Source organism: Paralichthys olivaceus, chromosome 23, assembly GCF_024713975.1.
Source record: "Paralichthys olivaceus isolate ysfri-2021 chromosome 23, ASM2471397v2, whole genome shotgun sequence".
Lineage (NCBI taxonomy): Eukaryota > Metazoa > Chordata > Actinopteri > Pleuronectiformes > Paralichthyidae > Paralichthys > Paralichthys olivaceus.
The window spans coordinates 2,475,590-2,503,453 of record NC_091115.1 but is presented as its reverse complement, the minus strand read 5'-3'; the positions used below and the strand labels follow the sequence as shown (position 1 = coordinate 2,503,453).

Here is a 27,864-nt window from a genome sequence, read left to right as displayed (position 1 = left end):
GTCTCCTGTGACCAACTGCAATTAGATCATACTTCTCGGCTCTGTGTGCAAATAAACACGTACGTGATTTCTGCTCATGTAGACAGATGTGTCAGAAGTCACTGCGTGTGTCGGTGGGTTCAGTCAAGAGGGACTGAACGAATCTCATGCAGGTTGTCTGAGAAAAGCATCGATCATTAAGTGCGATGATATTGAAATTGAATATTCTGGCTGCAAATAAACGAACGTAAGGTCACAGAGAAGAGTAGAAATACTTTGATTCGTTGATAAACTGCAGCGAGTCTGAGGACACGAGTCATGAGTTCAGCTGTCAATCCTGACTTTCCACCTCGTTTCACAGCCTCAGATAACTCATTACAACTTCCCTCCTCTAAATATTAAACGCAGTGGTTCCTTATTTTCTCAGTCTTCATGGTAATAAACTGATTTCTGCTTTTAGTTGGAAAAAAGCAGCAGCAGCACGGTCCAACTTCAACGGCTTCAAATACATTCAACTATTTAAAGAACGCACAGTGAAGCTAATTCAAGCTTCACTGAAACATGTGACACACACACACACACACACACACACACACACACACAGAGTGATGTCACCTGCTCCACAACAAACAAGCGATGAGGCAACACTTCACTGTAAACTGCGACATGTGATTACTGAACTTCCAAAACAATCATCTGCCCCCCCCCCCCCCCCCCCGTCTGAGTCTCCATCCTGACCCTCGACCACACGAACATGACGTGACCTCAGACACACGGTGTCGACCAATAATCACAGGCTCCGTCGGTCGTCCTGATTCCAACTGTGAAAATAATGAACTCACACAGCGTCTGCTCCCTGTGTTTCTCGAATCGTTTAAAACTTCCGAGCTGAACTTTTCATGGCTTCGCTATGAGCTAATGTTCGCAGGCTAACAAGAGATGATGAGGCAGCAGCAGCAGACATTTCACACCACATCATTATCCATCATTAGCTTTCTAATATTAGGGTATTACATGAAGATCATATTTAGAAGAAGAGTGTCTGGATATAACTGTGTGGTGAAAATCTTAAAAATAAATCAAAAGGTTCAGGGATAATTTGGGGCTTCAGCATGCGGACTGGTGGAGCTGAGGATCAAACCGCTGTCCTTCTCGTGAGTGGACGACCCGCTCTACCTCCTGAGCCACAGCGGCTCATTTAATCAAAAGACTGAAACTGTTCTTGAAAACTGCATTTAGAAGAAGTTTAAAGGATGTGGCAACACAAACACACTTTAAATCAAACATGAAAATAAAACACATCTATCGTCAGACTAAAATTAAACTTTAGATAAAGTCCACCTCCTCAAGAGCCGCTTCATCCGTTACCTCTTTTCAAGCCGTCCAGTGGATCCTCCGATCGAGTCAGAGCTTTAGTCCGCATCGGTCACAGTTCAACCAGGTCCAACACACTTTTAACACACAACCTGAACACCCTCATCCCATCACAGCTCCGCGGCCACAGAGAGGAACCATGAGCCCCGAGGCAAAGAGAAGTGAGATCAGAGCCGCTGCTGTCAACAATGCGGCTGTTTGTTACTGTGGCTGCGACACGGGGAGGAGGCAGAGAGACAGAAATCTGACTTCAGGAGCGAGTCAGTCCCACTCGCAACATTCCCCCACCCCGACACAACAACACAACAACAACAACAGGCTCTGTTCTGCACATCAGACACACACACACACACAGGCAGAACAGGGAGGATCGCTGTTTGCAGACAACCGACCAAGCTCAGGGAAGTTTTTCCAAATGTCACAAAAATAAAAATATTTATCAGACGATTTCTCTAGAAGGCAAAGACAGAAATGCACTAGTAACGACTCATCTTTAAGAAAAGGAGCGGCCATTCAGTGATTCAGTGATCGCTTGGAGGAAAATGTGAGTTCTCTTTCTGTGGAAGCCTGGGAGGAGAGAGGGAGGGAGAGAGAGAGGCTGAAGGGAGGCTGATGATGACAGTTTGGTGATAAACAGTTTCCATTAAAACTTCATTATGAGACAGACGTGATGTAGCATGAAGGGTCTTGTGATGTGATGGGGTGGGGGGGGGGGGGGGGGGGGGGGGGCGAGCAACAGGCCTCTCGTGACGTCTATCTGGCCGCTGCATCGGGACAGGAAATATCTGTGTTTGTGAGCGGAGAGTGAAGAGCTGTTATCACCTCTGAAGCTCCAGGGTCAAAGACAGAAAAGAGGATGGATATTCACTGCTCTCGAGCGTCGCACGCCTTTTTCTGGAAGTCCACTTCGTGCACGTCTGTACTCGTGCACGTCTGTACTCAGGACGTTGAAAAGTGATGCTGATTAAGATCCAGATTATCTAAACACCTCTGCTAATGGAGGCTTCGATTTCCCCTTTGTCTTTTAGCAATGAACAAAACGTTCCTGCAGCTGATTTATTATCTTTACACACGATGTTACTTTGAGCAGGTAAATACACATTTAGTGGCAGATCATATTAGCTGCAGCTAATTAACGCGTAAAGATGAGCGTACAAAGCGATTTTTTTTTTTAATAATAATAAATCGTCCATGAAGGAAAATCAAAGCTAAAGAGCATGTGCCGACTATTGTCAAAGAACAAAGCAGTGCTATTGTTCAAAGAGGCTAAAAGTGGGAACAGATCAGAAGCAGACGGAGCTAAATACAGAAACACGTCGTCTCAGGAGAGAAATAATCATGAGATCATCTTTCCCACCTTGTCTTTTTAGATCCAGTTTAAAGATGTAGCTGCTGCTGAAATGATCTGTTCTTACTTTTTAATTTCAATCATGTGTGAAACACCGTGAGCTCCATTTTCCTGACGACAGTAGTAATATCTTCCGCAGCTACGACAGACGATCACAGAAAGTGGAAAAAGTCTCTGTTCCTAAAAGGCCACGAACAACTTCCCCACTGGTTGAAGTTGTGGTCTGAGTTCACTTCCTTCTTCTCAGCCACGTTGGCTGCAGTGTTATTAATGCCACATTAATAAAAACCCCGTCAGGGTGGTGCAAACAGACACACACAAATAAAAACACATTCACAGTCAACACTAATGCAGGCGGCGTTGAAATCTGACACTAATCTGATGAAGCTCTGAACCAGCTGATTGTCTCACGGAGGCTGTTATAACCTCATCACGACTGTCACCAGTTCACCGTTAACAAGACGGGACATGTTGGGGCGGGGACGCAACGAAACATTAACGCACGCATTAACTTTCACACAGCCACAGATCGGAGGAGTCAGATTGTCTGTGTACATGACGTGAAGGGACATGACCCAGGAAAGATCAGATCAAGGTTGGACGCTGAACTTTTTCAAACCTTCTTTAACTTTTCAAGATTTGGGTGTTTTAGGCTTTGAGAGCCGTGAAAGATTATTAGGCCTGGATCCAGAAAGATCGCACAAGTTGGAGCCGGTTGATTCAGGACCTAAATAAATAATTAAGCTTATCAGACCACTTCCTTTTTTCTTTAAATGTCCGATATAAATACTAAAGAATCATGTGTAGTATTGTTTGGTCTGCACGATTTACTGAGTGCCACATATTGTAACGTGTTTGTTTCCTTTTATTGAACGTTTCTCGAAAAGGAGGAAATTGTGTGTTCATTAGGGAGGCGGACTAATCCACGTTCAGAGATGTTGGGAGTATTTGTGGCAGCAGGACAGAGTGAGTGGGATTTAACGTCCCCCCTGTGCAACAGACTTTGGATAAACACTTGCAGCTCTTGTTACAGGGACAGATTCATCGTTGGTAATAATTTTAAAAAGGAAAAATATGGTGCTTGAACAGTGAAGACGAGATCACAAACAGAATTTTATGAAGCTGCGGTCTGGGAGGAAGAAAACTCTGCAAGGATTTTTTTTTTTTTTTTTTTAAAGGAGCTGCAGATTCATTTGATGCATAATTTAATAGGACTATAGGTGTGAGGCTGCAGGCAGGGATCAATACACTCTGCTACATCTGACACAGGCAGAGAAAATATAAAACAAGCCCAGATGTGTAAATGAGGCAAAAACAGCACTTTAAGATTAAACTCTGTTCTGCCACGAAGGCCGGCAGCAGCAGCAGCAGCAGGCGTACTGCAGCTTTGCCCTTTAGGGAGGACAGACAGGCAATTAGCCTGGCTGCTACAGTGTGGATGTCAGCAGGCAGCTTCCACCCAGCAGCCACCGGGGCCTGGACCGTCCGCCGCTCGCCCCTTCACAAACCAGTGTGCGGTTTTCCCTTCAAGCTCCGGTCCACTCGTAAATATAAACACACACGTTCGAGAGCTCACACACCCACATGATGCCCACAGATGGGTCACGAGTTGGTACGCAAAACGCCAAGTGGAGCTCCCGCCGCAGCTTGAAGAGCTTTTCCTCTCAGTCTGCGTCGAACAGAGAGAGAGAGAGAGAGAGAGAGAGAAGTACGAGAGCTGCTGAATAATGCAGAGAGATACTGAGCCGTCGATGGTGCTGACCAGGAGGAGGCTGCAGTCTTTGCTCTCGACTTGTTATAAATCCAAACCGCTCCTCCTCCTCTCACAACAGATACAATCTGCTGCAGAGAAAGGATCAAGTTTGCTCACGAGCAGTTTTACCCGCAGATCCTCCAGAGCTTTGGTCAAAACTTCCAAGGTTAAATTTCAGACCCTACAACTGCGACAACGACCGCCTCAAAACTTTAAACACACATAAAACAAGGCAGGAAACAGTGGAGCTGGCAGGATTCAGTTTTAGATTTAGACAAAATACTAGAATTGTATTTTTCCTGAGATTTCAGAAACACAACTCTGCGTCATTTTGAACCAGCAACTTTCTGGGGATGAGTCAAAACAAAGAAATCGAAACCAATTCTAAATATATCCTTGGATCAATAGAGTGCGTCTTCCTCTTCTATATGTTGACACAAGGAGCTCGGGATCAAACCGCCAACTGTGCAATTAATGAAGACCCCGCTGATCCACGAGCGCCCCTTAATACCACCTTTAAACACCTGTGCACCTCCACGCCATTAAAGAGAGGAGCTCAGCCGGAGGTCAGGACCCGTCGGAGAGGATAAGACAGAAGAAGAAGAGAAGAAACGATACGGGGGAATTATATTGACTGGGTTAGTTCTGCTCTCTTATGTTAGGTATTGATCAAACGTAATATTTTGAATAACTCAACACTGAACTGAATAAAACATCAGCATTTCTCAACTTCACCCTCGTCGTCAGCGTCATGCTACCGACATCTGCTAGCACCTCTCATCAAACCTTCAGGCCTGCACAGCACTGCAGTGAGTGTGTGGATTTATGTGTGTGTGTGTCCTGTATCAGTTGGATGCCATCTCTAAATCTGCCTGCATTGATCCGAGCCAAGAGAAGAGCCAAGGTGAATTCCTCTGCAGGGCTGATGGACGGAGATAAAGACGGTGGCCAAATGGAAAGTGCGAATCGTTCCCGAGCAGTCGATAAAGCAGCTGCGAAGCTCTCTCTGTTTAAGTGTGTGTGCCTTTAGAGCTGATTACACACATTTACCTGCCTCGCCGTCGCTCTAACACACTCGTCGTCGAGTCCACACACTCGCAACGGCGTCTGAGGAGCAGCAGTTTGAATTTGGAGGCAGGTTGGTCACAACAGTCGATAAAACGATAAATCATTAAAACATTTATTTAAAGGTGTAAGAGTTACAGTCGACAAACATGAACACTGTCATAGACCTGTTTATCACCCCCCCCCCCATTACTTCATCGTCATTCCTGAGATTCAGTTTTTCAGTTTGATGCTTCTTGAGTCTTCGTAGGTTCTGTGTAAAGTCCCTGTCATGATTCCTGAGCACCACTGCACCTAAAGGTTCAAGTCCACGTGACTGTGAGACCACAGTCCTGACGATTAGCCTAGCTTAGCATAAAGACTGAAAGCAGGGGGAACATTTAGCCTGATTTAGGTTAAATTTTGTATCTGGACAAAAAAACGACTCTCAGACTCATAAAATTAAAGCCGACTTTCATAATTCAATATTTTTTTTGGTATAAAATGAATCTAAAAGAAAACAAAAGTAGTTTTTATACTTATTTAAAACATATGAAAACGTTTCATGGTGCACAAGATAATTTTAATTAATATTAATCCCACTCTACTTGCAAATTTCTCAGTGAAGGCAAAATAGCTGCAGATCTGTTTGCAGGGATTTGATAGGAGAAGTTCCAGACAGTCGACCAATCAGATAAAGACGCCTGAACAATTAAAGGAAGGTGTTCGGATGTATGACTGTTTCTTAAATGGGCCCAGTGGAAGCATTAATAAAGAAAAGTGAGATGAGTTTATCACTGAATTTAGGCCAAAGCTGGTAAGTCAATCATCGTATTAAAAACGCGGTATATCAGGGGTGTGGGTTACGCCTCTGGACCGACTCCATTAAAGTGCTCACAGAGTCCGTGCATCGGTTCAAGAGGTTAAGTTGCTATTGTAACTTCGTTCAGACTCATTTGACCTTGTTCTCTGCCTCAGGAATAGAAACGCCCGCAAGACTGAATGTTAACATCTGCCTCCATCTATCATTCACAGACTCGAGCTATTTCTACCCCAAAATATCGACTTCCCAGTGGAAGTCACACCGCAGTGCTTTTCCTGCGTGGTTTAATTGGTCCTGCATGAGGGCACGAGTGGGGTTAGTTGATAAATTAAAGACGTTATCGAAGCCAGCTGGCACCAGACAAAAAGCATTTTCTACCTGAATAAAGTCCTCGTTGGCTTTAAGAGCAGGTTCATTCAGCCTCATTCACTGTCGCTTTTATGACACACAGAGAAATGCTTAAAGGCACAAATGATGAAGATGCCACTGTTTCCTGCACAAGCGGAAAAAGTCTGGATAAAAAAAAAAAAAAAAAAAGGAAGTCTCAAGAATTTTTTCCAGGTATGAGAAATCTGGAGAATGTCCAGAAAAACAAAGGAGAATCAGAAGAACGCAGCAGATGATTGTCCGGGTCAGACGCGTTCACAAAAAGTAAACATTCAGGCGAGGGATAAATAAGTTGACATCTTCATAAGCATGGCTCCCTTTTTTTTTTCATCCTGAGAAAAATCACGTCCAGCAGGTATTAGACACGACTGTGAAAACGTTCAGTGTCTGTCCGAAACTACTTAAGAGACGGAAAGACAAATGAGAATGATCACTTGACTTTTTATCCAAGTTCGGAAAGATGATCCAGGTGAACTTTGAGAAAACACAGCTGGATACACTCCAGGCAAATTAAGCTGCACACAGATATATCTAATATAACTGGAAATGAAGGCACTTAGAACTAATTATCATAAATTATCATCAACGTCCTAATTATAACACGTCCTAGGAAAAACCTGAGAGAGCCACAGATTTACCTGCCCTGCGGCTCCTGGTAGCGTTTGTGCAAATCTGCTGCTTTCTATTGAAAAGCATAACAGAAGGAGCGACAAGCGTGAATAAACTTGTATAAACAAGATAAAGACAATAAAGACGTTGCTCGTTCGAGGCGATCAGATACCGAACCACGCAGGACACAGGACGAGAGGTCAGGGGTCACAGAGCGTCCCCATTACCGCGGGCACCGCGCGTCTTTATTCACTGCACACTAAAAATACAGCTGCAGGACACACACACACACACACCCATGTACAATCACGTCCCACAGCAACAGAGCTATTACAGTGATGGCTCCAGGGGATGTCCCTCCCGCGAAATTACACAAGCTCGGGCAAAACGTTTAACCCCACCCACGTGAAAAAACTTACGGTAAAATCTTATGCAACTATTGACAGTGGGTGCAGACCTTCAGAAAACAATAGTCTGTACGGTGTGTTTAAGCATCACTCTGCGCATCGGTCGAACAGAAACTGAACCCAAGCGTCGGATGCAGCATTTAGACAACAACAGGAGGCCGACACTTGACTGACGGTGAACTAATGAAGGTGTTCCAGGTGGATGAACAGCTCCTGGCAGCGACGGGAGGCAGCTTCCACTCCGTGTTTACCAGTGAGAGCGGCACCAGACCTTCATGGTATCAAAGGAGAACCACATAAGTGTCCAATAACCGGCTTTAATGAAATCTTTGCGTGCTCCCTCTATTTGTCGAACCTTCTTGCAAACATTCACAAGACTCATAAATCTGTTGGACCGCTGCCCTCTCCTCTTATTGAGGTCTCAACATTTTATTAGATTTTGCAGAAAGATCATGTCCATGATAAAACAAGGACAATGATATTCGTTTAATGACTGTGATTTCTCTGTGATTTCTCTCAGATATTTGAACCGTGTCTGTTCAAATAATAATTACATGATGAAATGCGATACACCGTGCATGCACACACCTCCGAATCTGACCGCTGCCCTGCGTCTGGAAGGCGACACCAGCTCCTTGACGATCTGTAGGACCTGCATCCTCACGGGGAGGCAGTGGTGGAGGCAGCCGCAGGTGCCACAGGGCAGGGGCAGTCCATTTTTGCCCTCTCGCCCTCCACCTCATCCCTCCCTGGCTCCTCCTCAGGACTCATCCACTAATCGACATCCGGACTCCCAGCTCCCGGGGACCTTGGTTTCGGCATCCCGAACAAGAGGCGAGGAACAAATGTTTATTCTCCACGTGCTTGCAAAACTCCGCGGTTACTCTCTGCTGAAAGAGCTGCTTCAAATCCAGCTTGTGGAAACAGCCGATGAATCTCACCTCAACTAACGGCAGCCGCTGAAAGTAGCGGCGCCGACTCTTTTACAAACTGAGTGTGTTCGTCTCCAGTGTGAGGTGTGTGTCGCTCAGCTGGAGTGATCTCACACACTCTCCGTTCGGCGGTCGGCAGCAGAGAAGCAGAACGGAGCAGTCCTCTCTCTCTCTTTCTTCTCGCTGTCTCTTCTTCCCGTGGCTCCCGCAGACGGACCGACCACCAGGTTGTTGTGGATCAGTAGATGCACAGTTGAGTGGTGATGATGCCTCTCTGCTGCCCGACTCCCTCACCTCCTTCTCCTCTCTCCTCTCTCATCCATCTCTATCTCCTCCCTTCACCCTCTCCGCTCTCAGTCCTGCGGACGCTGGCTGCTTCGCTCGCTGTCCTCTCCTCGCATCCTTTAGATTCAAATTAATGAGCGCTTCCACTAACTCACGCACAGCTTCTCCATCCCTCCCTTCCTCTCTCCGCCACTCCACTCCTCCCTCCCCTTTTAAGTGTGTCACTTTCTGTCTCAGTCACTCATCCCCTTTTTCTTGAGTACATTTACAGCCAAGCCGAGAACACGAGCAGAATGCAAAGGGGTAAACGTAAGGTAAGAGGTGTGTGTGTGTGTGTGTGTGTGTCAGCAGCATCAGTACCACTGACATCCTGAGGCGACGCCCTCACACATTTTCTCCATCTTCTCCCCCTCGCTGTCATACAGATGTTTTGAAATTGCTTTTTAACGCAGAAAACTATAATTTAAAAATATCAGAATGTTATGTCACTTGGACGTTGAGGATATTCCAAATGATATTCACGCCTCCAGAAATGGAGGCAGGTGATCATGCCGTCGTACTCCTGGACGTTTCTTTAGCTTATGATACAGGAGATCAAACTGTTCCTCTCTTCCTGTGCAGTTGTTATCAACGGCTCTGGTTTACCACATCAGAAATCTTGTTTGTAGTTGTAAGGGCGGAGACACGATAATCAGAAGACACAAAACAGAAGATGTGATGATGAAGCTTATTGGCAGCGCAACAGATTATTTAGCAGAAAAACCTGATTGATCCTTTGATTTCTGTCTTTAATTTGTTTTTGCTGTCTTGCTTATTATAATGAAGCACTTTGTGACAGAGTTTTGAAAGTATTAGTTTCCAAATTTCACCATCTTCTCAAACACATGAAGTAACTTTATAAGTGACACAGGATGGAGAGCTGCAGCTTCACTGAGAGATCTCTATTCACTCGCCTCATTCATTTCAGGGCTCAGTTGTTTTGCGGGACACGAGGCACTCCCATCCTTCCATTAGATTAGATTCAATTAGATTAGATCCATTATATCTGTGTCTTCATAATATTTGGGAACTCTCCACCTCATATTTTTTCTTCTGCTGCTGCTCCTCGTCTCTTCTCCGCCCTCGTCTATTATTTCCAATCAGTCCAAACACTGGACGTCCTCGCTGCTCCTCTCTCTAACTGCATCATCTTGATGTGATCAGTCCACTTATACTTCAAATTGTTGACGCTGGAATTTATCTCCATCAGGGTTCCGGTCGGTTTCAGTTTTACAATTTCATCACAATGATGTTGACCCAGTTGGTGTCACTGAATTCTGACATGAACGTCCGTTGATTTAGAATTCAGCCGATCGGTATATTACATTAATTCAATATGAAATATTACTGCAATCTACAAAGGGGAGCAGGGATAATAGAGTAACTGAGACTTTTGGATTTTAAAGCAAATGATTTTAAAAATATTGCTCAAATCAAAATATATGATTTATTCTATTATAAATGTTTTTGTGGTGACCAGCCAAAAATAATAAATAAATAAACAAACAAACCCTTTCACTATCCATCACCACTTCCTCCTCCTCGCCTTCTCTAGTTTCTAATACAGAATGGATTGGATTTCCCAGCAGCCCCTGCAGCGAGTAACATCCTCCCATATCTGTATTTGAGCCGGACGGAAGATGAACTGCCCCGGAAGTGACCTTGAGCAGTTGACACTCCGCACACCTGCACAAGCGTGTCATTTGAGCTCGCTGCCATGTTGAACAGGCAGATATTCACATACCCACAATGAGATCACGCACACGTATGACCACGCACACGCTGGACTGATCCAAGGGCAGTGCAGCACACAGAGGAGCAGCTGGTGAAGCAACACAAGCAGGTTTATTATTTATACTAATGGAGGCGCTGTGTATTTATTTCTACAATAAACATGTTTTTCTCTCTCTCTCACACACACACACACACACACACACACCCACACACACCCACACACACACACACACACACAGATGTGAGCTACAGAACGCACATGCGTCCTTGTGATGAAGTGCACCTGTATTTGTGAATGTGTCAAAGCTCCGGCTCTAAGTCATAAGGTCCAATTACAGGGTTGGAGGACTGAGGCTGCTGCTGTTGCTATGCCTCAGACCCACTGTTGCTAGGCTGTGACCCCCCCCCCCACTACACAAGGTGAACATGTGGCCTTTTTTAAAAACACAATGGCAGCCAATCAGTAACGACAATCGTTCACTGACACCAACAACACAAAAATGATCCTGCGGGTTCTAAATCCAAACTGTGATAAATTATAAGGTAGAATTAGAAACATTTTATAAGAAATAAGTAAACAAATAAAAACAAGAGGAAATAATGTCAATATTACTGAATATAAATATATATAAATAATTAATATAGTGTTTAAGCCAATATAGTTTTTCTACTGTAACGTTTACCTTTAATTCTGTAACCAAGTTTTTTTTTTCTAAATTCAAGTTATATATAATTTACTTGGTCATATTTGTATTTATTTATAATAGTTTATGAAAGTTTAGTTTCATCATAAGGGTTTGATAACAACATCTTGGAGATCATTACCAATAATTTATTTTCGGGTTATGGAAATGTATAACTCTGTATAAGCCGTCTAATATCTTTACTAGTGGCTTTTAAAGGGTAAATCAAAGAAGTCTCACATGAAGAGGTGAGAGACAAAGAAACTGTGAGTGAAGAGGTGGAGGCACCTGCAGAGATATGGATTGAGCTGCTATCATTGTGCTGGAGGAAGGTGAACAGGAAGCTATTGATGGAGAACCTCAGTCTCCTCCTGACGCCCGTAGGTCCCGTCACACAGGGGAGGCTCCTGCAAACACCAGATCGATAGGCCGACACGTTTGCCGTGATGCTCTTTAACGTACGAGTCAGATGAGAGCACGGCCCGGCGCCAGGTTTCTTTCCTCAAAACTACAGACCAGGATGTTAGATCCCGCACACTGGCTGAAACACTCACAGCGAGGAACTGCAGGGAGCAATGTCTTCTGTCAGGAATGAATGAAAATCTTTGACAGGAAAGTTTTTCCCTTCCACTCGATGCCACTTCATTGTTTCTTCGTAATCTCCCTCCAGTGAAAATGATAGAAACAACCAGAATATCATCTTTGAGCTTTGTCAGCGCTGCGAGACAGAAGCTACACCTGTTCTCCACAGCTTCCTCACACACACACACACACACACACAAGTCACACAGACATAACAGTGATGTGGACACACACTCCTCTGTTGTCCTAATGGCAGCTTTCTGTAGGAGGGGGTGATTGGATTAGGCTGGGCGCTGATTGCTCGGCACATTGATTAATGCTGCCTGCTGCGCTTCAGTGCGTCGTGGCACTCAAGAGTCCAGCTGCCGAATGCCAATGAGATATAATGCACAGGAACAACATGAACATGAACTATGCATGTCAGCTCCTCATTTAGCTCACGCTCACACTGCACCTCAGCTCCAGTCCGGTGCAACGGTCAAATTTACGGCACAGACACGCCGGTCCATCTCCATTTCCCCTCCCTCACGAACTAGACCCTGAGTGAACTCCTTCGCTCTACAATTACCACTTCATTCTATCACATCAGACTTTATTTGGCTCTGGAGAACAAAGGCAATAAACCAAATGAATAAAACAACAACAAGCAACCTCCTCTGCATACACAGAACAAAACTGTAAGAGGAAGTGATTTGCTATCCCGTAAATCTCACACAATTGCAATGAGGAAACACCAAAGGCAGGTAAACAAAGATAAAACCATGAAGATGAAATGAGAAATTGATACAGAAAGAGGAGACGTTCGGAAGACACTATATTTCACACATTTCCATTGACCTCTGAGATGATTGATTTGCACACTTAGTTCTTACAACACTGTGAATTTATCTGCAATAAGCTAAAATCTTTGCAGATTGACAAACTCACAGTTCAAACATTTGAGCAAACAACTGTGTACTCACACGTCCAAAAGAAATTTAGGAACATGATCCCACTGGAGACATCCTGCCGCAGAGAGTCGATCCAACAGCAGAGAGCTGAGGTGTCTGGTGATATTTTAAAATGATGTTTCGCCGACAACAACAAAAACTCTGGAGCATCAACTCAAATAAAACAACTATATCTCAATTTGAAAACCTCCGAGTCATTCGAAATAAAGTAAGAATAAAGACTCAGCATTTTGAAAGTTGGAACAATCTAATGTCCCAGGATGGAGTGAAAGGGAGAGGGGGAATTACCCAGAATACCCTCCTCTCTCTCTCTCTCTCTCTCTGACTCTCTCACTCCCTTTCCTCTCTCCTTCCTCTGTCAGCCTGGCGTCGAGCCGCGGCGAGCGAGGGAACGGGAACGGACGGGAAAGAAAACACACTGGAACAACATTGCCGCTCTGCCTCGCGCTTCCTGTTTGCCCTCCCCGTGTCATTTCCTGTTTGAAGTGTGCAAAGTGTTTCTGACCAATCAGGACGCCAGACAGAGATCCAGTGTCCTTCAAATGTCACATGTTGAGCATGAAACTTTCCAGAAACACTTGCCACCTAAGCCTTTAACACGTCCTTCAGCCAAAACTACCCTAATGGCTGTTCCTTTGTGGGGGACGAATTAATGAAATACAGGACGTTTGAGACCAAACTCAATATCATGCTACAAATATCCGCATTTCTAATTATCACTTATTAAAAAATGTGATATTCTGTTTGTGATTTTGAATTTCCGAACCTTTATTCTAGGTACAGGTGCTTAAAAAGTCGCAGTGAACAATAAATATGGTCGACGGATGAAATGTAAATGTATAGATCTGTATACGCTCGTATCATCGTGGCAGATTTGAGTCCAGCTGGCGGCTCCACTGACACTCTGGCTGACTGTGTTGTTCCGCCTTAAACCACCGTGGTTAAGTTTAATTCACTGCTTTTTCACTGCATGCGGTTTTCTTCAGTTCGCTCAGCCACATAAAATACAAACCAGCAGACAAAGGTTATGACTCATGAGTGGGAATCTCCTGTGGTTACTCAGGAATCCAATTTAATAGTTTGAGCTCTTTCTATTTGCACTTTATTTACTTGATATCACTTGTTTCTCCACTTGGTAGTTTTGCTTGGGCCCCTTCTTAATCTCCTGTTTATTCAGCATGTGTTGCACGTCTGTCAGGACGGATCCTTTCACTGTCGCTCTTCCTTCTCCTCGTGTTTTTTTTTTTTTTAGTCCCTTTCTTTTTGGGTCCAACTCACAGCGAGTAAACACAGAGGATGTCGTACGTGGTGCAGAATGTGAAAGTGGATTAGGGAACTGAACAGTGTGAGTTTGGCTCTGTTGCAGTTCCCCATTATCATTATCATCTCTACGCAGTCAACTGTCTAATAAAGGCATAAAATCACGATAATGTCAAACTCCCACATTCATTGATTCACCTCAGAGGAGTTTGCAATTGAATTGAGCAAATTTTATCCTTAAACACAGCAGCAGAAAAACAACAGAGCGATATAAAGGAACATAATTACAATAATAAGTCAATTAAGTAAATGATTACTGTTGAAACGTGAGTAGATTAGACGATTAGTTCATGTTAATGCACAACAATTTGTAATAAGCAATTATTTAAGTGATTTTCTAAAGATAAACATGCTGCACTTTAAAAATATTTTTATAGACGAAACAACAACTGACTAATCAGATGGAGTCCCATCAATCCAAACGTTTCAGGCAGGATAAGAGAAATTCATATTAAATATGTATAAATATGATTTCAATCAGTCCCTTCCTTCTTTCTGAGCTCTGACTGTTGAAGATAAACAGAGGAGTAAATGTTCTAGAGCTCAAACTAAACAGTGAAAATATAACTTTAACCAAAGGCCAATATATCAGTGAACCAATAAATCCAAACTGTGACGGTGACTCCACATTAAGACGCAGGCCTCCCTCCGAGCTAACCTCTCCCAGGCCTCCCACTGAACAGCCACGATGTTTACCGCAAAGGTGTGTGTGTGTGTGTGTGTGTTAGTGTGTGTGTGTTGTTTACAAGGCACGAGTAGAATAAACAGCTGGTGAAGCAGCAGGGGGCCGAACAGAAGCAGAAGAAGAAGAAGAAGAAAAAAGAAGAAAGAGCACGGGTTTGATGAACGCAGGAGCAGACAGCTGAAGATCTACGACCGCACAGTTGCACTGACTGCGGCACCAGCGTGGGAGTCTACGAATATTACCCACAATGCTCTGTGTGAGCTCTCTCTCTCTCTCTCTCATTCACTCACACACAAACACGCCAGCATTCATACATCACAAAGTCGATCAGGTGTATCCCGCTTGACACTGGTCGATAAGGTGTGTGTCGTATATCATGAGGTTGACAGGCGGTAAGATGTTTGTCACTGTGTGTGTGTGTGTGTGTGTGTGTGTGTGTGTGTGTGGGGGGGGTGGGTGGGTGGGGGGGGGGGTACTCAGTGGTTCTCTGTAAAGCTGCACTGAAGTCCGGACCTTTTCCAGAGGGGCTGCGTGTGAGAACGTATTATGAAGTCACAGAATCCATACAATCAGCGAATCCTTTTTCATTTTATAAAAACCCGTCTGTCTGCAGTCCAAACTTTCCGAGCAGGAGGTTCGCCACCGAAAAACTGCAGCTCCACTCGGCTCACCATGGAAACTGAGGCCAAGGAAAGCTTATGATTAGACAACTTCAGAATATCTGTGTGCTTGTGTCTGTGAGGGGAAAAAAGCAAAAGAGAGTTGGTATGATTGTAAATATCTGGATTAAAATATCTCCCACAAAGTTCTGTCTTCTTCGGTCAGCACCGAGCAGCTTCAGCTCTTTGCTTTGCAGTTTTATCATCATCTAGACAAAAACTGTTTATTCTGTGAGTTTGACTCCGTGCAGAATATTTATGATACAGCTGCAAGAATTCGCAAACTCAACTGGACCAGACCTTCAGAGGACCACAGCTCTCTGTTCCCTGTAGAGTCTGATATTTCAAGGCTTTCAAAATGCCATTTTCTTTGCCGGGGTCACCAACCCACCTGGCGTTTTGTCAAGAACGTCCGAATAAAGAGCAAATGTACGCAGCACCGACCATCTATAAATCCCAAGGTCCACTTTGAGTTGTATAATGCAGCAGAAAAATTTGATAGAAGTGTGGCAGAGTGGAAAGTTTGCACGGCAGCAGCAGCAGAATAAACCGGTGAAAGTGCTGCTAACCTTGTTACCGTTTTCCAGCAGCGGCAGCAACTGTGAGGAATGTGCCAAAAATGTTGTTATATGCTCCTCTCGTCAGAAGAAAGAATTTCCCATCTGATCCAAAATCAATTATTGAAACTCTGCAGATACAAATTCTGAAGAGAGGCACTGGTCTCTGTATTCTCACTTCATTGTCGTTATTTCCTTAATAAGACGCAATTCCTGTTGAAACAAGGCTTTGGGGCATAGTTTAAAACAAACTAAGGAGAGAAAGGCGGCATGTTTCGATAGGTGAGACAAGAGCAGCTGCATTTGAACATTTTCTTCTACAGGAGCTGAAGAAAACAAAGTGTAGTCGTCTTTTTCAATGACCTGAGGCACTGGACTGATGTGATGTGATGGAAAATTCGAACCTTTTCCTGACATTTTGTGCCACACGATCAGTCAATCAACTGAGAACATCATCATCATGAAATGATAATGACAAAGAAACATAAACTGGGAACAAAACACAACCACAAACCCATTAGCAAAACCTCAGAAAGGTCTTAAAACGTCAGGTAACGGGATGAATGGGTGGAAAAACACTTGGTTCTTGTCTACCAGGGTGAGATGAGGTCACTGTTACCATATTCTACTGTTTTCCAGGATGTTAAGGCATCATTTCACTGTGCCTCCTACAAATGAGATTCCCTGTGGTTTTAGATTTTCCCACAAACCACCAAAGCAAATGAAATAAAAATAAATAATTGAACGTGCATGTCCTCCATCGAGCCAGAAGAGGACGACACTGCCTGGACCTGGAGCTGGATTTTAATAAGAGGTCCCACATGTGGAAATCCTGACACATAAGAACGTAATGTGCAGGTGAGGATGTGTTCAGGTATGTTGAGCTACTGGGCGTGTGTGTGTGTGTGTGTGTGTGTCTGTTGTAGTAACGTTATATTACTCATTAGACCTCTCTCTGGTGACTTGAACACACACACACACACTCTCAGATGCCCTGAGGACGAGGTCTGTGGATCCATTTCCTCCTGCTGCCCTGTTTACTGGGAGATGTAATTATATTCCAGCGAGGCTTCCTTCCTCTACACCCCCCCCCCCACAACCACCACTCCTGGAACTCCGCACACACACACAGGAACACACACACACAAATCCCCGTCTCCACAAACATGACATTCAAGAGAGAGCAGACTTCAACTCTGCAGGAAAAGACAGAAAACTCCAAGAGAATGGACGGACTACATTCCGCCGCACAACTGGCATCGGATCACACGCATGTTTCAAGCACGTTACACGTGGTGCAAACTTCAAATCTTCATGGAGCATGAGGGTAGAACGTGGCGGGGAAAGAAAAGTGAGGGGAGGGGGGGGGGGGGGTATAACTGACAGAAAACAGGTGGAAGAGAAGGAGGAGGAGATGAAATCACTTCTGATGACAGATGAAATAGAAACGTTCAAGTGAAACGTTCAGAGTTTAATTCTCTCTGAGACATTTTTACATCTGTTGCACGTTAGAAACTTCACAGACCTCGCCGCTCGCTCGCTGTGTTGTTACATCAGCTCCTCTGGACTTTCTGCGGACTTTAAGCCAGGGGGGCTAGACGGAGAAAGTCCAGTGAATGTCTGAAATAGATGTAAAGATATTTGAAATTGTGTCCGTGAAACATTTGGTCAGAGTCTCTGTTCAGGTCATTCTCGAATCGGCAACACCAGAATCGGATTGATTTTATTCTAGCGTTGCCCAAAAGCTTTAGAAAGGATCTTGTGGTGACGTTGTTTTGGGAATATTCAAATGTATTCTTGTACTTTTCAAGCAGACACTGGTTTCCATTAATTCATACGGCTGAGGACTGACTGAGCGACTCTCGATTCATGGTCGGCAGCAGTCTTTGTTTGTACTGAACGGGTTAAATCGTGTTAAATCATTTGCTGCCATCATACAGAGCTGTGTCACGTCGTGTTAAGAGAAACGGCAGAGAGCTAATCAATTCTCCTCAGATTGTTTCTGCTCCACACTGAATGTTTTCCATTCTCCCAGCTCGTGCTTTGGTGGTCTATCAAATCTCTGCGTCATGCCGATAAAGCAGCCAGCGAAACAAATTGAACTATGGGTAAGAAAGAGAGAAAAGTCAGCGCACTAGAGAGCACTGTGGGAGTACACAGCTCAGACTTAATGAGCATTTTGGTGCTGCAGTGAAAAAACACACACCAGAGACAAACTCCTCCACCACAACACCTGTCGTCCTCGATGAGGACCTGACAGAAACAGCCAGTCATCCGTTAGAAAATCAGGACTCAGCCTAATCCTCAATATCTGTTCAAGTTCAAATCCACAGCATGTCCACGGTGACGTGTCCTCAACACGGAGCAGCGATAAGGAAAATGAACCTGCGGAACCTGTGCGACGACAACAAACTGAAACTCTGCTCAGGTGAGCTCCAAACAAACAAACTGATCTCTACGGTAATTAGCCTGGAGCTGGTGTGTGGGCAGAGAAGCTCTTAGTACCTGGAGATGTATTTCCAAACAGGAGATCCGCCACCACCTCAGGGCTTGAACAGGCTCTCTAATAAAAATACTAAGACACACAAGAGGATGGGCTGTCAGTAATATTGTGTAATTCACACACACACACACACACAATGATGCATCAGATGTTGGAAAAGAACCAAAAACAACCACCGGGTTTCTTCGACATACTGGGAATTGTTTTGATAAGTAGATCAGCTGATGAACATCCTGTTCACACCCTCCTGCATCCTCTCGTCTTTTCTAAAATTCAGGTGTTCTTTCTTAAAACTGCAGTAAACCCAGAATATTGTCAGGTTTATACTGGAATCACACATCCCCCCCCCCCCTCACCCACTGGGTGGTACCAGAAACAACGCACCTCCACCGAAGCGGCACTTTAGCTCCGTTCTATTTTCAGGCCGAACACCCGCTAAGAGCTATTTGGAACTGCGATGTCTTGGGCGGAGAATGACATGCACCGCGGGGAGACATTAGCACCATTAGCTGTCATCTATCCTGTGTGATTAACATCATAGCGGGGAATTGGCAGCTTTACAGACCGTGTTCACAAGATTCCCCCGGCTTGGAAAATGCGGTCGAGTTAATAACACTCTCGCTTCCCTCGAGCCCCATCGCCGAGGTGTCCCGGGGGCTCAGACACAAACTTTCCCCGACAGCAACCGACCGCTGAGAGTCTGAGCTCGAGTGGAGCAGCCTCCAGGTGTGTGGGTGCGTGAACGTAAACCAGGACGTAGCTGGAGAAAGAACACGGTCAGCTGACTGTGAAGAGACGACAGAGTCAAGTGGAAGGGCCTCCGCTGTGTGTTCTGTGGCTGAGCTAACCACGCTCCTGTCCAGCAGATGGAGGCCAGATGAGGCTTTGAGGAGAGGATAATTATCCTGCACCACACCCAGACGCTGTGTGCCCAGCACGCCACGATGACATCAGTCTTCCTCTGACAGGGAGAGATGACTGTGTGTGTGTGTGTGTGTGTGTGTGAGGGGGGGGGTGGGGGGCGATAGGTGAAGGACAGGTGAACAGATTGAAGCCAACATTCTACGCCTGCACACTCATGCTGCCTTCAGGTGCTCCTCAGAAAACCTTGTGCTTTGTGAGTTCATGAGGACCAGCAGCACATCTGAAAGTGTTTTTTGGGGGTTAATAACAACACGGACCCTGTGAAGAGGTAATTTCAGGGCGGGTGTCGTCCTGTTTTAGAAACTAACTGGCAATGAAGTAGAGTAAAGACCTTGAGGGTCACCAGTTGTGTTTGTGTGATGATGAAAAGAAATGTGGGACTATGGAATAATTTATATTTTCAGCCAAGCACTGATAATTGTTTCCCTTTACCAGAATTACAGCGCCGCAGTTCTATGCCTCCAAGAACCAGAACAGTTTCAACCTACATACATTTTCTTCCAGACTCATATTCATCTGTGAGTCCGAGAGAAAGTGTGTGTCACATTTAAACGGATTCTCTCAAGGTGTTGTTAAGACAACACGTTCAAAAAGTCAGAATGACCTTGGACCAACACAATCTAACCATCTCCTCCATGAAGTGAATGTTTCTACCTCTGGAGCTGTTGTAGAGATATAAAGCTCAGTCTAATTCTTTCCTTTGTTTTCCTTCAACTCCACTTAAATTCACACCAACCGGAGACACTCATCCATCCTCGTTAAGGGCCTCGTTAGAGGAGACCCGCCCTGCCCCAGGGTCGGTGGTCACGTGTGTGTGTGTTGTAGGAGGGCAATTAAGGTAATTAGCTCTGGATATCAACAGAGAGAGAGTGAGTCCATCAAAGGTTGAGATAAATAATGAAACACATAAAAGCCTTTTTCCCCCCAATGCCGTACAAAGAACATTCAGATTAAGAAGAAAAGAACAACACAAAGTTTCAGGAAATTGTCCAGACTTCAGAGCGGGTCTGAAAGCACCAAAACACTCACACACAAACACACAAACACACACACATACATACACACACAGCATGTATAACGTAAACCACTGAGCTGCTGGTGGGCTTTTACCAATACTCATCAATCACACTTTTCTCCATTTTCATCACTCACAATCAATCAGACCAAACACTCACACACACCTGTCTGTGCATGTGTTCTGCTGGCGAAGTGTGTAAAGGCAAAGGCAGTAATCAGGTTAAACCTCTCAGCAGCACCCCACCCCCCACCCCCCCCACCACCTCCTTCAACAGCGTCTGCTTAATCCAATCTCCTTGGAACGGAGGAAACGCCTCACATGGTTGCCCCGGTAACCCAGTCCCAGCCCCCTGGTACAAAGATCTGCAGCCTCACGGAGAAACGCCGCAGACCAGACGCTCGCGGCACACAGGGAGTTAACAGCGCTGGCAGGGGGAAACGCTGGCTCCCGTTCAAGCCTTATCTGTGAAGTGAGCTAAATGGTAAAGAAAACAAGGAGGTCTGAGAGAGCAGAGCTGTAAAACGTGGAGGCCTGATACCAAAGAGCAAATAACTTCGAGGGGGATAAATAAATAAACTCACTTTCTTCTGTTCTTGTTTCTGATACTTAATAATTCACACATGCTCAGCCAAGACCTGGGATACAAACCAATGTCATATATACAGATACACATATTTTTAATTATTCCATAGCTGAAGTAGAAAATCACTGCTACATTCCAACAAAAACAGCAGATAGACGTTAAATCAAGAATGTTGACGAAACATTCTGCAAACAAACGCTGCCAGCTTACAAATCTGGAGCCAGGATGTAGTCACGGAAATGTTTCATTCCGTTTTTATAGCATCAAATAGTTTATTAAAAACCAAACGTATCAGAAATATTCAACACTAAGAATACTACTGATGTGAGTTTGGTCCATGTCCTATCCACTAACATGGAGGAGGCAGGGTTTATTATCTAAGCTGCAGCAAACCACCAGGGGACGATCAAGAGCTTTGGCTTCACTTCTGCAAGCTGTAATATCATCCATCGTTATTTACAGTCTATGATGGAAACAAACAACCATCGATGCTCATGATCACATACACGCCAATAAACCTAAATATACGGAGATATAATGTTATCTGCTTTAAAATATCATAAATTTGAATTTCCGTGACCAGTACGATATCACAACAGGGATAAACTGCCGCAGGATATGAAACGTCTGTCTCTTTCATTAATGTGATGACGATAATCTCAGCTGTAATCTCACTTGGTTCAACTACGTGACATTTAGTGATGTGCTGATCCGGTGCAGTGTAAACAGTGATAGGATCAGTCCCTGGCCATGACGTGACAGATACACGTGAAACATCACTTTAAAACAAGTACAAATGTTCTGCTGTCAGTTAACCTTCATTCAGTCACAGCACAATCCCCGGCTTTCACAACAACGTTTCCAATGAGCCCCACGTAATGTGGTTTATAGATTTAACATTGGGGGAAAACAAAGAATGGCTGTATTGAATCTGCACATGGGAACAATATCAGAGGAGGATAAGTTGGAGTGGTGCATCCTTAATGTCACTTTAAGACAAGTTTAAATCCAAAAGGTAAAAAACAAAATGAGGTATGAAACAATGATATCTAACTGGGTCAGATCAGTCATTATAAATATTTGTTGTGTTTATGACGTCTGCTGAGATAAACTACAGTCTCAGTCTGTGACAGACAACATATTCAATATTATCATTTAACAAATTCCAATTATTCCAATCAGATTATGATCGAAAATCAATTTGCGACACACAATATCCCAGAATATGACATATATCAGAAAAATACTAGTGACGTAGATCTCATCCATATGATCCCTCATGTTCTCATGTTCAGGACACACCCCAGGAAACGATCCACTCCTCTGGTGCAGTGCGTGTGTGACGTTACACACATGCATGTACGTATAAGACATCATGCTGCAGTCTGGCCTCGCTGCGTGACTCACACTGAGCCGACATGTGAGGCCGAGCCATTGCAGTCACAGTGACATACAGCGGTGCAGGAGACGAGCAAACCGCCACACACACGCAGATATACTGAAGGTGGAGATGGGGTGGACTCCACCTCTCGCTACACGTGCCCTCCCATCATGCTTTGCAGTGTGACTGATGAGCGATGAGGTGCTGAGGGTTGCAGCGCTTCTCCGGAGCGCCATATGTTTCTTCCATCAGGGTTGGAAGAGCAGGATGCAGGTGCGAACAAAGGCAGATACCAGTGTGTTCGTGCTACGTCACTACTCCTTCCACAAAAACTACTCAGCTTTATCTTTAAGGAGACGTATTCTGCTCATATTCAGGGTGGTAATCTGAATTTATGTAATCATTTGAAAATGATTACACGCTCTGATCAGTTCAGGTATGTTAGAAACGTCATCATCACCTCCTCTCTGGGACATTTTCCTGCTCACTCTGACATTACCAGGTTTTGGAGACTTTACAAGGTCTAGTTTTAACTTTGCAGAACTTTCACATCCACAAAAACACTTTCTTTACACAGTAAGGGAAGGAAACACTGAAAAAAACCATCATATACCTCCTTTAACTGGAGCTGAGCCACCACACCTCCAACTGCAGTAACCAATCCAGCTTTAACCACCAGTGAAGATACTGCAACCGCATTTTCTCTTTGAATACAAACATTAAATGCCAGACGAGGGACATGTATCTCTATCGTATCATCATCATCACATCACATCAGCCATAGTACCCAGTCAATACCTGAGTTCCTTGTTTTTGCACAAACATCGCCATGGTTACAATAACTGACAAAAGCACCGACCTGAGGCTTCAAAAGGGAAATTAAGAAACCTCAAATGCAACGCCTATGTTCATATGAAGATAACATCAGTGTCAGACAGGTGTTAAACACAGGCACGAAAACAATATCCTGCTTCCTGCGATCTGCATCACAACAACACAAGCAGCTCCAGGGGGTGGAAAGCACGCCAGTGATAGGCTGGTTTTCAAAATAAAACATCAGGATAAAAACAGGGACTTACTCATGGTGGGAGTTCAGGGGTGGGGGGCAGGGTGAGGCCCAGATAGGGCGGGGCTTTGGACAGGTGAGGTTCTTCTCCGCTGGGTCTTTCATAGAGGCACTCATGACCTGAGGAAGACAAACAGAAAAGCATGAGATCATGTGTGTTCCTCTCATCTGAAGAACGACAGGAGGAAGTGATGATGATCCCTCAAGTGTATTTTGTGTATTTCTGCGATCTAACAAACAAATAGAAGAAAACTTAACCTCCTTAGTGAAGGTAATAGAATAATTCACAACTAAAATGGATAAAAGAAACAGGCCCAATTTCTTCAAAAGTAGCAAATGAATTCTTGCGTCAATGAAATGTACGAATGATTTGATTACAGGATGTGGGCTTTAGCATTAACCTCTTCGCTGGGAGAGAAATAGCAGGGCACAGAGTGGGTGAATGAGCAGGCTCGCAGTGTGTGTGTGTGTGTGTGTGTGTGTGTGTGTGTGTGTGTGTGTGTGTGTGTGTGTGTGTGTGTGTGTGTGTGTGTGTGTGTGTGTGTGTGTGCGATGAAAATCCATCCATCCCAATCAGCCCGGTTGTTGGAATAAATAACAGTAATCTGATGATAGTATGCGGTAATGATGGGTTATTTGATCACTCTGCAGATGCTGCAGCAGCAGGAGGAGGAAGAGGGTGGCAAGAAGATGGGGGAGAGGAGGAGGGACATGATGCAGGTGATGTAGAAATTAAGTTCTCCCCGTGTCGCCACGAGCACGACTCCTGCAGATGCTGAAAGATCCGATACCCTCCCGGGGGCTGCGAGCGAAAAGCAGCACAGGTCAGCAGAACGCCTCGGCAGCAGAGGGAATGTCAAATACGCAGCAGAGCAGCAAACTGAAACACCGGTTCATTCATTCACGCTGAAGGTGGAGACAGAGAGAGAGAGAGAGAGAGAGAGAGAGCTGATACAGACATCAGAGCTCTGGTCTCTCTACCGTCACCATCCACAGGGAATTTACTGTCGGGTCCAGACAGTTTGAAAAGGCAGAGTTAAAGAGCAGCAGAGGTTTGATCGTCGTCCAGTTTCCCACAAAGGTCAAGTACAGAGGCTGAAACGCTTCACAAATCACTTTCATTATTGATCATGAGTCACGTCAGCAGTGAAACGGCAATGAAAAGCATCCGAGGGACGATTATGTAAGATGACGAATGATCGGTTAATCTAAATGAGCTATTGATCTGGTTTAATGCTTTACTCCACGATATGACGTCATTCTCTGACTTCATGATGATGTCATTCCTACTATGTGGTCATAAAATAGAAGCTTTAGGATCGTACATATTCCGGGGAAATGTACTTTTGAGTGATGTCATTTTCTGACTTCCCCTAATGTATGACATCAAATGATAAGGAATCCTTTTCGAAGGGGCCTGTATGTGACAACGCAAACTTTTCCCACCAGCCACCTGTAGTAAAATGTCTCCTGCAAGCTCCACCCCTCACTTAAATGTTGGATGGAAGACGTGTAACAGTGACAGACAGGAAGTGAGATCTCAGGCAGACGTCTTAGCCTCCAGGCTGTGACCTGGGATTAGAGCCACCATATGTCCACCTCTGTCCCGAGCTCGGACACCAGCCTGTCGCCGGGACTGACAGTAACGAGCTGCAGCGCAGGCGGCCAATCACATGCACCGTTAGAGAGGAGGTGGGGTCAGTTCGGAGAGATTGACCAGAGCTCTGACTGGTTTATCAAAAGATTTAGACTAACACTCAGATACTGGTGGATTTGTTTTCTCTGGTTTGTTTCTATGGAGCATTTAAACCGATTAAAATAAGAATATTATGATCCCATTACGTTTCTTTGTAATGTTTCCACCACATTGTTGAGAAACCATCTCTGAACAGAGGAGGAAGTTACCCATCAGCCACATACAGACATACGACTCCCAAAGAAACCAACAGCAGGGAGGGTCCAGCCTCTCAGGTTAACCTCAAGGACCTTACAAGTAAAATACCTGAAACTCTGAGTATGGGTTAGAACTGAAGAAGCCTCTTGGATGAGAAATGTCTCTTAGGCACGCAAAAACAAGTGGATGTATTAGAAAGGACGGCACAACCGTACTAACAGTGATCTGATTCAAAATGAAACTGTAGCATGGTGGATGTAACCTGTACATTAAATTAGAGTTGATATGGAGAACGTACTCCACATCCTGCAGAAACAGCAGCATCAACATCTGGACAGGGAGCTTTTTACCTGACATGCTGTTACAAGCTGAACTCATCAAGTGTCGTTTAGTTTAGAGTCGAAAAGTTTAGATTCTCAACAGACTCTTATTTTTACTCACATTAATAACGATCGATAAGATCCTGAATTTAACTAGAAATATTATGATCCTCACACAAAACAATCATTATTATTGGCAGCTTCAGCGTCTCCATGATATCACGAAACAACACCTCTTTTGTTCTGGGGCTGTAAACTCGACAGGACAGCAGCTGTGAGGGACGTGTAGCCACTGTTATGGCGTGTTAAAGATTAACCACGTTAACCTGAGACTGGTTACACGTCTCTGAGGTGAATTAACTACCGACACTGACATGAATATAAACTGTGTGTATCACCACAGAGAGCGTGAAGGCAGATTTATCCAAAATTATCTCTATCGGCCGTTACGAGCTCAGACCGGAACAGCAGCGGCGTGTTTGTTGGACATGAGGTTAGTTACATTTGACACACACACACAGTGTGCAGCTCAGCATCTGGTGGTTTGTGTGTGTTGCTGGGCATTAAAAGACAGAGCGGACGACTGAGCCAGCGCAGATCAGCAGCCAATAAAGACGGGCAGCGGCAGCAGCTTGGTGCCAAGGCCTGGACAGCAGTGAGGGAATGCAGAAACCCTCCGTCGAGTGTGTGTGTGTGTGTGTGTGCGTGGGCTGCATCTGGTATGTGGGTGGGCCGCCCGCCTTGTGAAGTCAGTTCAATTCTGCTGCACTGAACTGAAATTTCTTATCAGATTTCAACAAAACCTGCAGCTTTACCTCAGGAACGTGTAACGTTAGACTCCTGCTAGTGTTTTTTAAAGGGACAGTTCCACATTTCGGGAGACGGCCGTGCTTTCTTGCTTGGATATGGGAGTGGTATTAATCTGTTTATCAAACTCTCTGCAAGAAAAACAATAAGTGCATGTGATATTTCTTGCAAGAGCTGAAATGTCATTATAACTGATGGAGGCCATTAACTCAGAGTTAGTTAAGCTTTATCACATTAAAGCAAATACACCAAACAACAACTAGTTTCAGTGTGTTGGATTAAAAGATTTACTGCTTTTCTGTAAAGTGCATAGTTTCCTAAACCCACAATACAGACTATAAAAATGAGTTGTAGTTGCAGCTACAGACGCCTGCAGTGGGGTAATGTGAGTAAAAGCATCTTGTGACGGCCTAAAAGCTTTGATGATGAAATATTATATGAAGAAAATTCTGTTTATTATTAACACAGTGAAAATGTCCCGTCACATTCAAAGGTCTTGAAAATGTCACAGAGCAGCGACTGTATTAAAAGTCAGTGGGTGGCTTTTGGTAAAAAAAGGTCAAGCGTTGACGATGGTGCTCGATGATCTATCTGACCTTTAACCTCAAAACGCTGCAGCAACAAGTGTCTAAGCCACTGAAGCCTGAGGACGTGACGAGCTGCGTCCCGACCGATTCAGCCTGACCTTGGCTCGTGGGGCCGAGAGAACAACATGGACCCACCACCCGCTGTGAAGGGGCATCTGGGGACAGAGCTGTGCAAGTCAAGTCTGTGCAGGAAAAAGAGGACAGGCGGGATGCGGAGGAGACACCGGAGTGGACCCAGAACTCGCTGGAGGGACTACATATCCCATCAGGCCTGAGGAAACCCTGGGATCCACCAGGAAGAGGTGCAATGTGTGGAACAAGACGATGGAAGGAGCAGGACGGTCACATGAAAGTTCTAACTTTAAGTCATGTTTAATATCTGAAATAAAGTTTCATGTGTTTAAAGCCAAATGTCTGCAGGTGTCTGTGTTTATCGCTCCTTCATATCACATGTTCTGTGGACGATAGTAGAAGTTACAGTCGAGCAACAGGACCCTTTGCTTTCCGTCTCTAATTTACACGAGGGCCGGGAAAGAGCTGATCCCAGAAAAGCGACTCAGCAGCAGAGACACAATGGCTCCAAATAAAAGCTGACGAGACAAATAGTCTGACCCTGACACATCCTGACAGG

At 44.6% G+C, this 27,864-nt stretch overlaps 1 protein-coding gene across 4 annotated transcripts in view; it reads right to left on the bottom strand.

The window, feature by feature from the left end:
• The window catches only part of usp6nl (USP6 N-terminal like), a 70,172-nt gene that overhangs the window by 39,862 nt on the left and 2,446 nt on the right, over window positions 1–27,864 (bottom strand). Inside the window, exon 2 of one of the 4 annotated variants that reach the window (XM_069519778.1) lies at window positions 23,639–23,745. In XM_069519778.1, the coding sequence (XP_069375879.1) occupies window positions 23,639–23,642 (4 nt within the window). In that variant the 5' untranslated portion in view covers window positions 23,643–23,745. Of the gene's footprint in view, window positions 1–1,347; window positions 1,560–8,312; window positions 8,504–12,941; window positions 13,145–23,638; window positions 23,746–27,864 lie in introns of those variants that run through there. The other 3 variants (XM_069519777.1, XM_069519775.1, XM_069519776.1) reach the window with 3 other exon arrangements.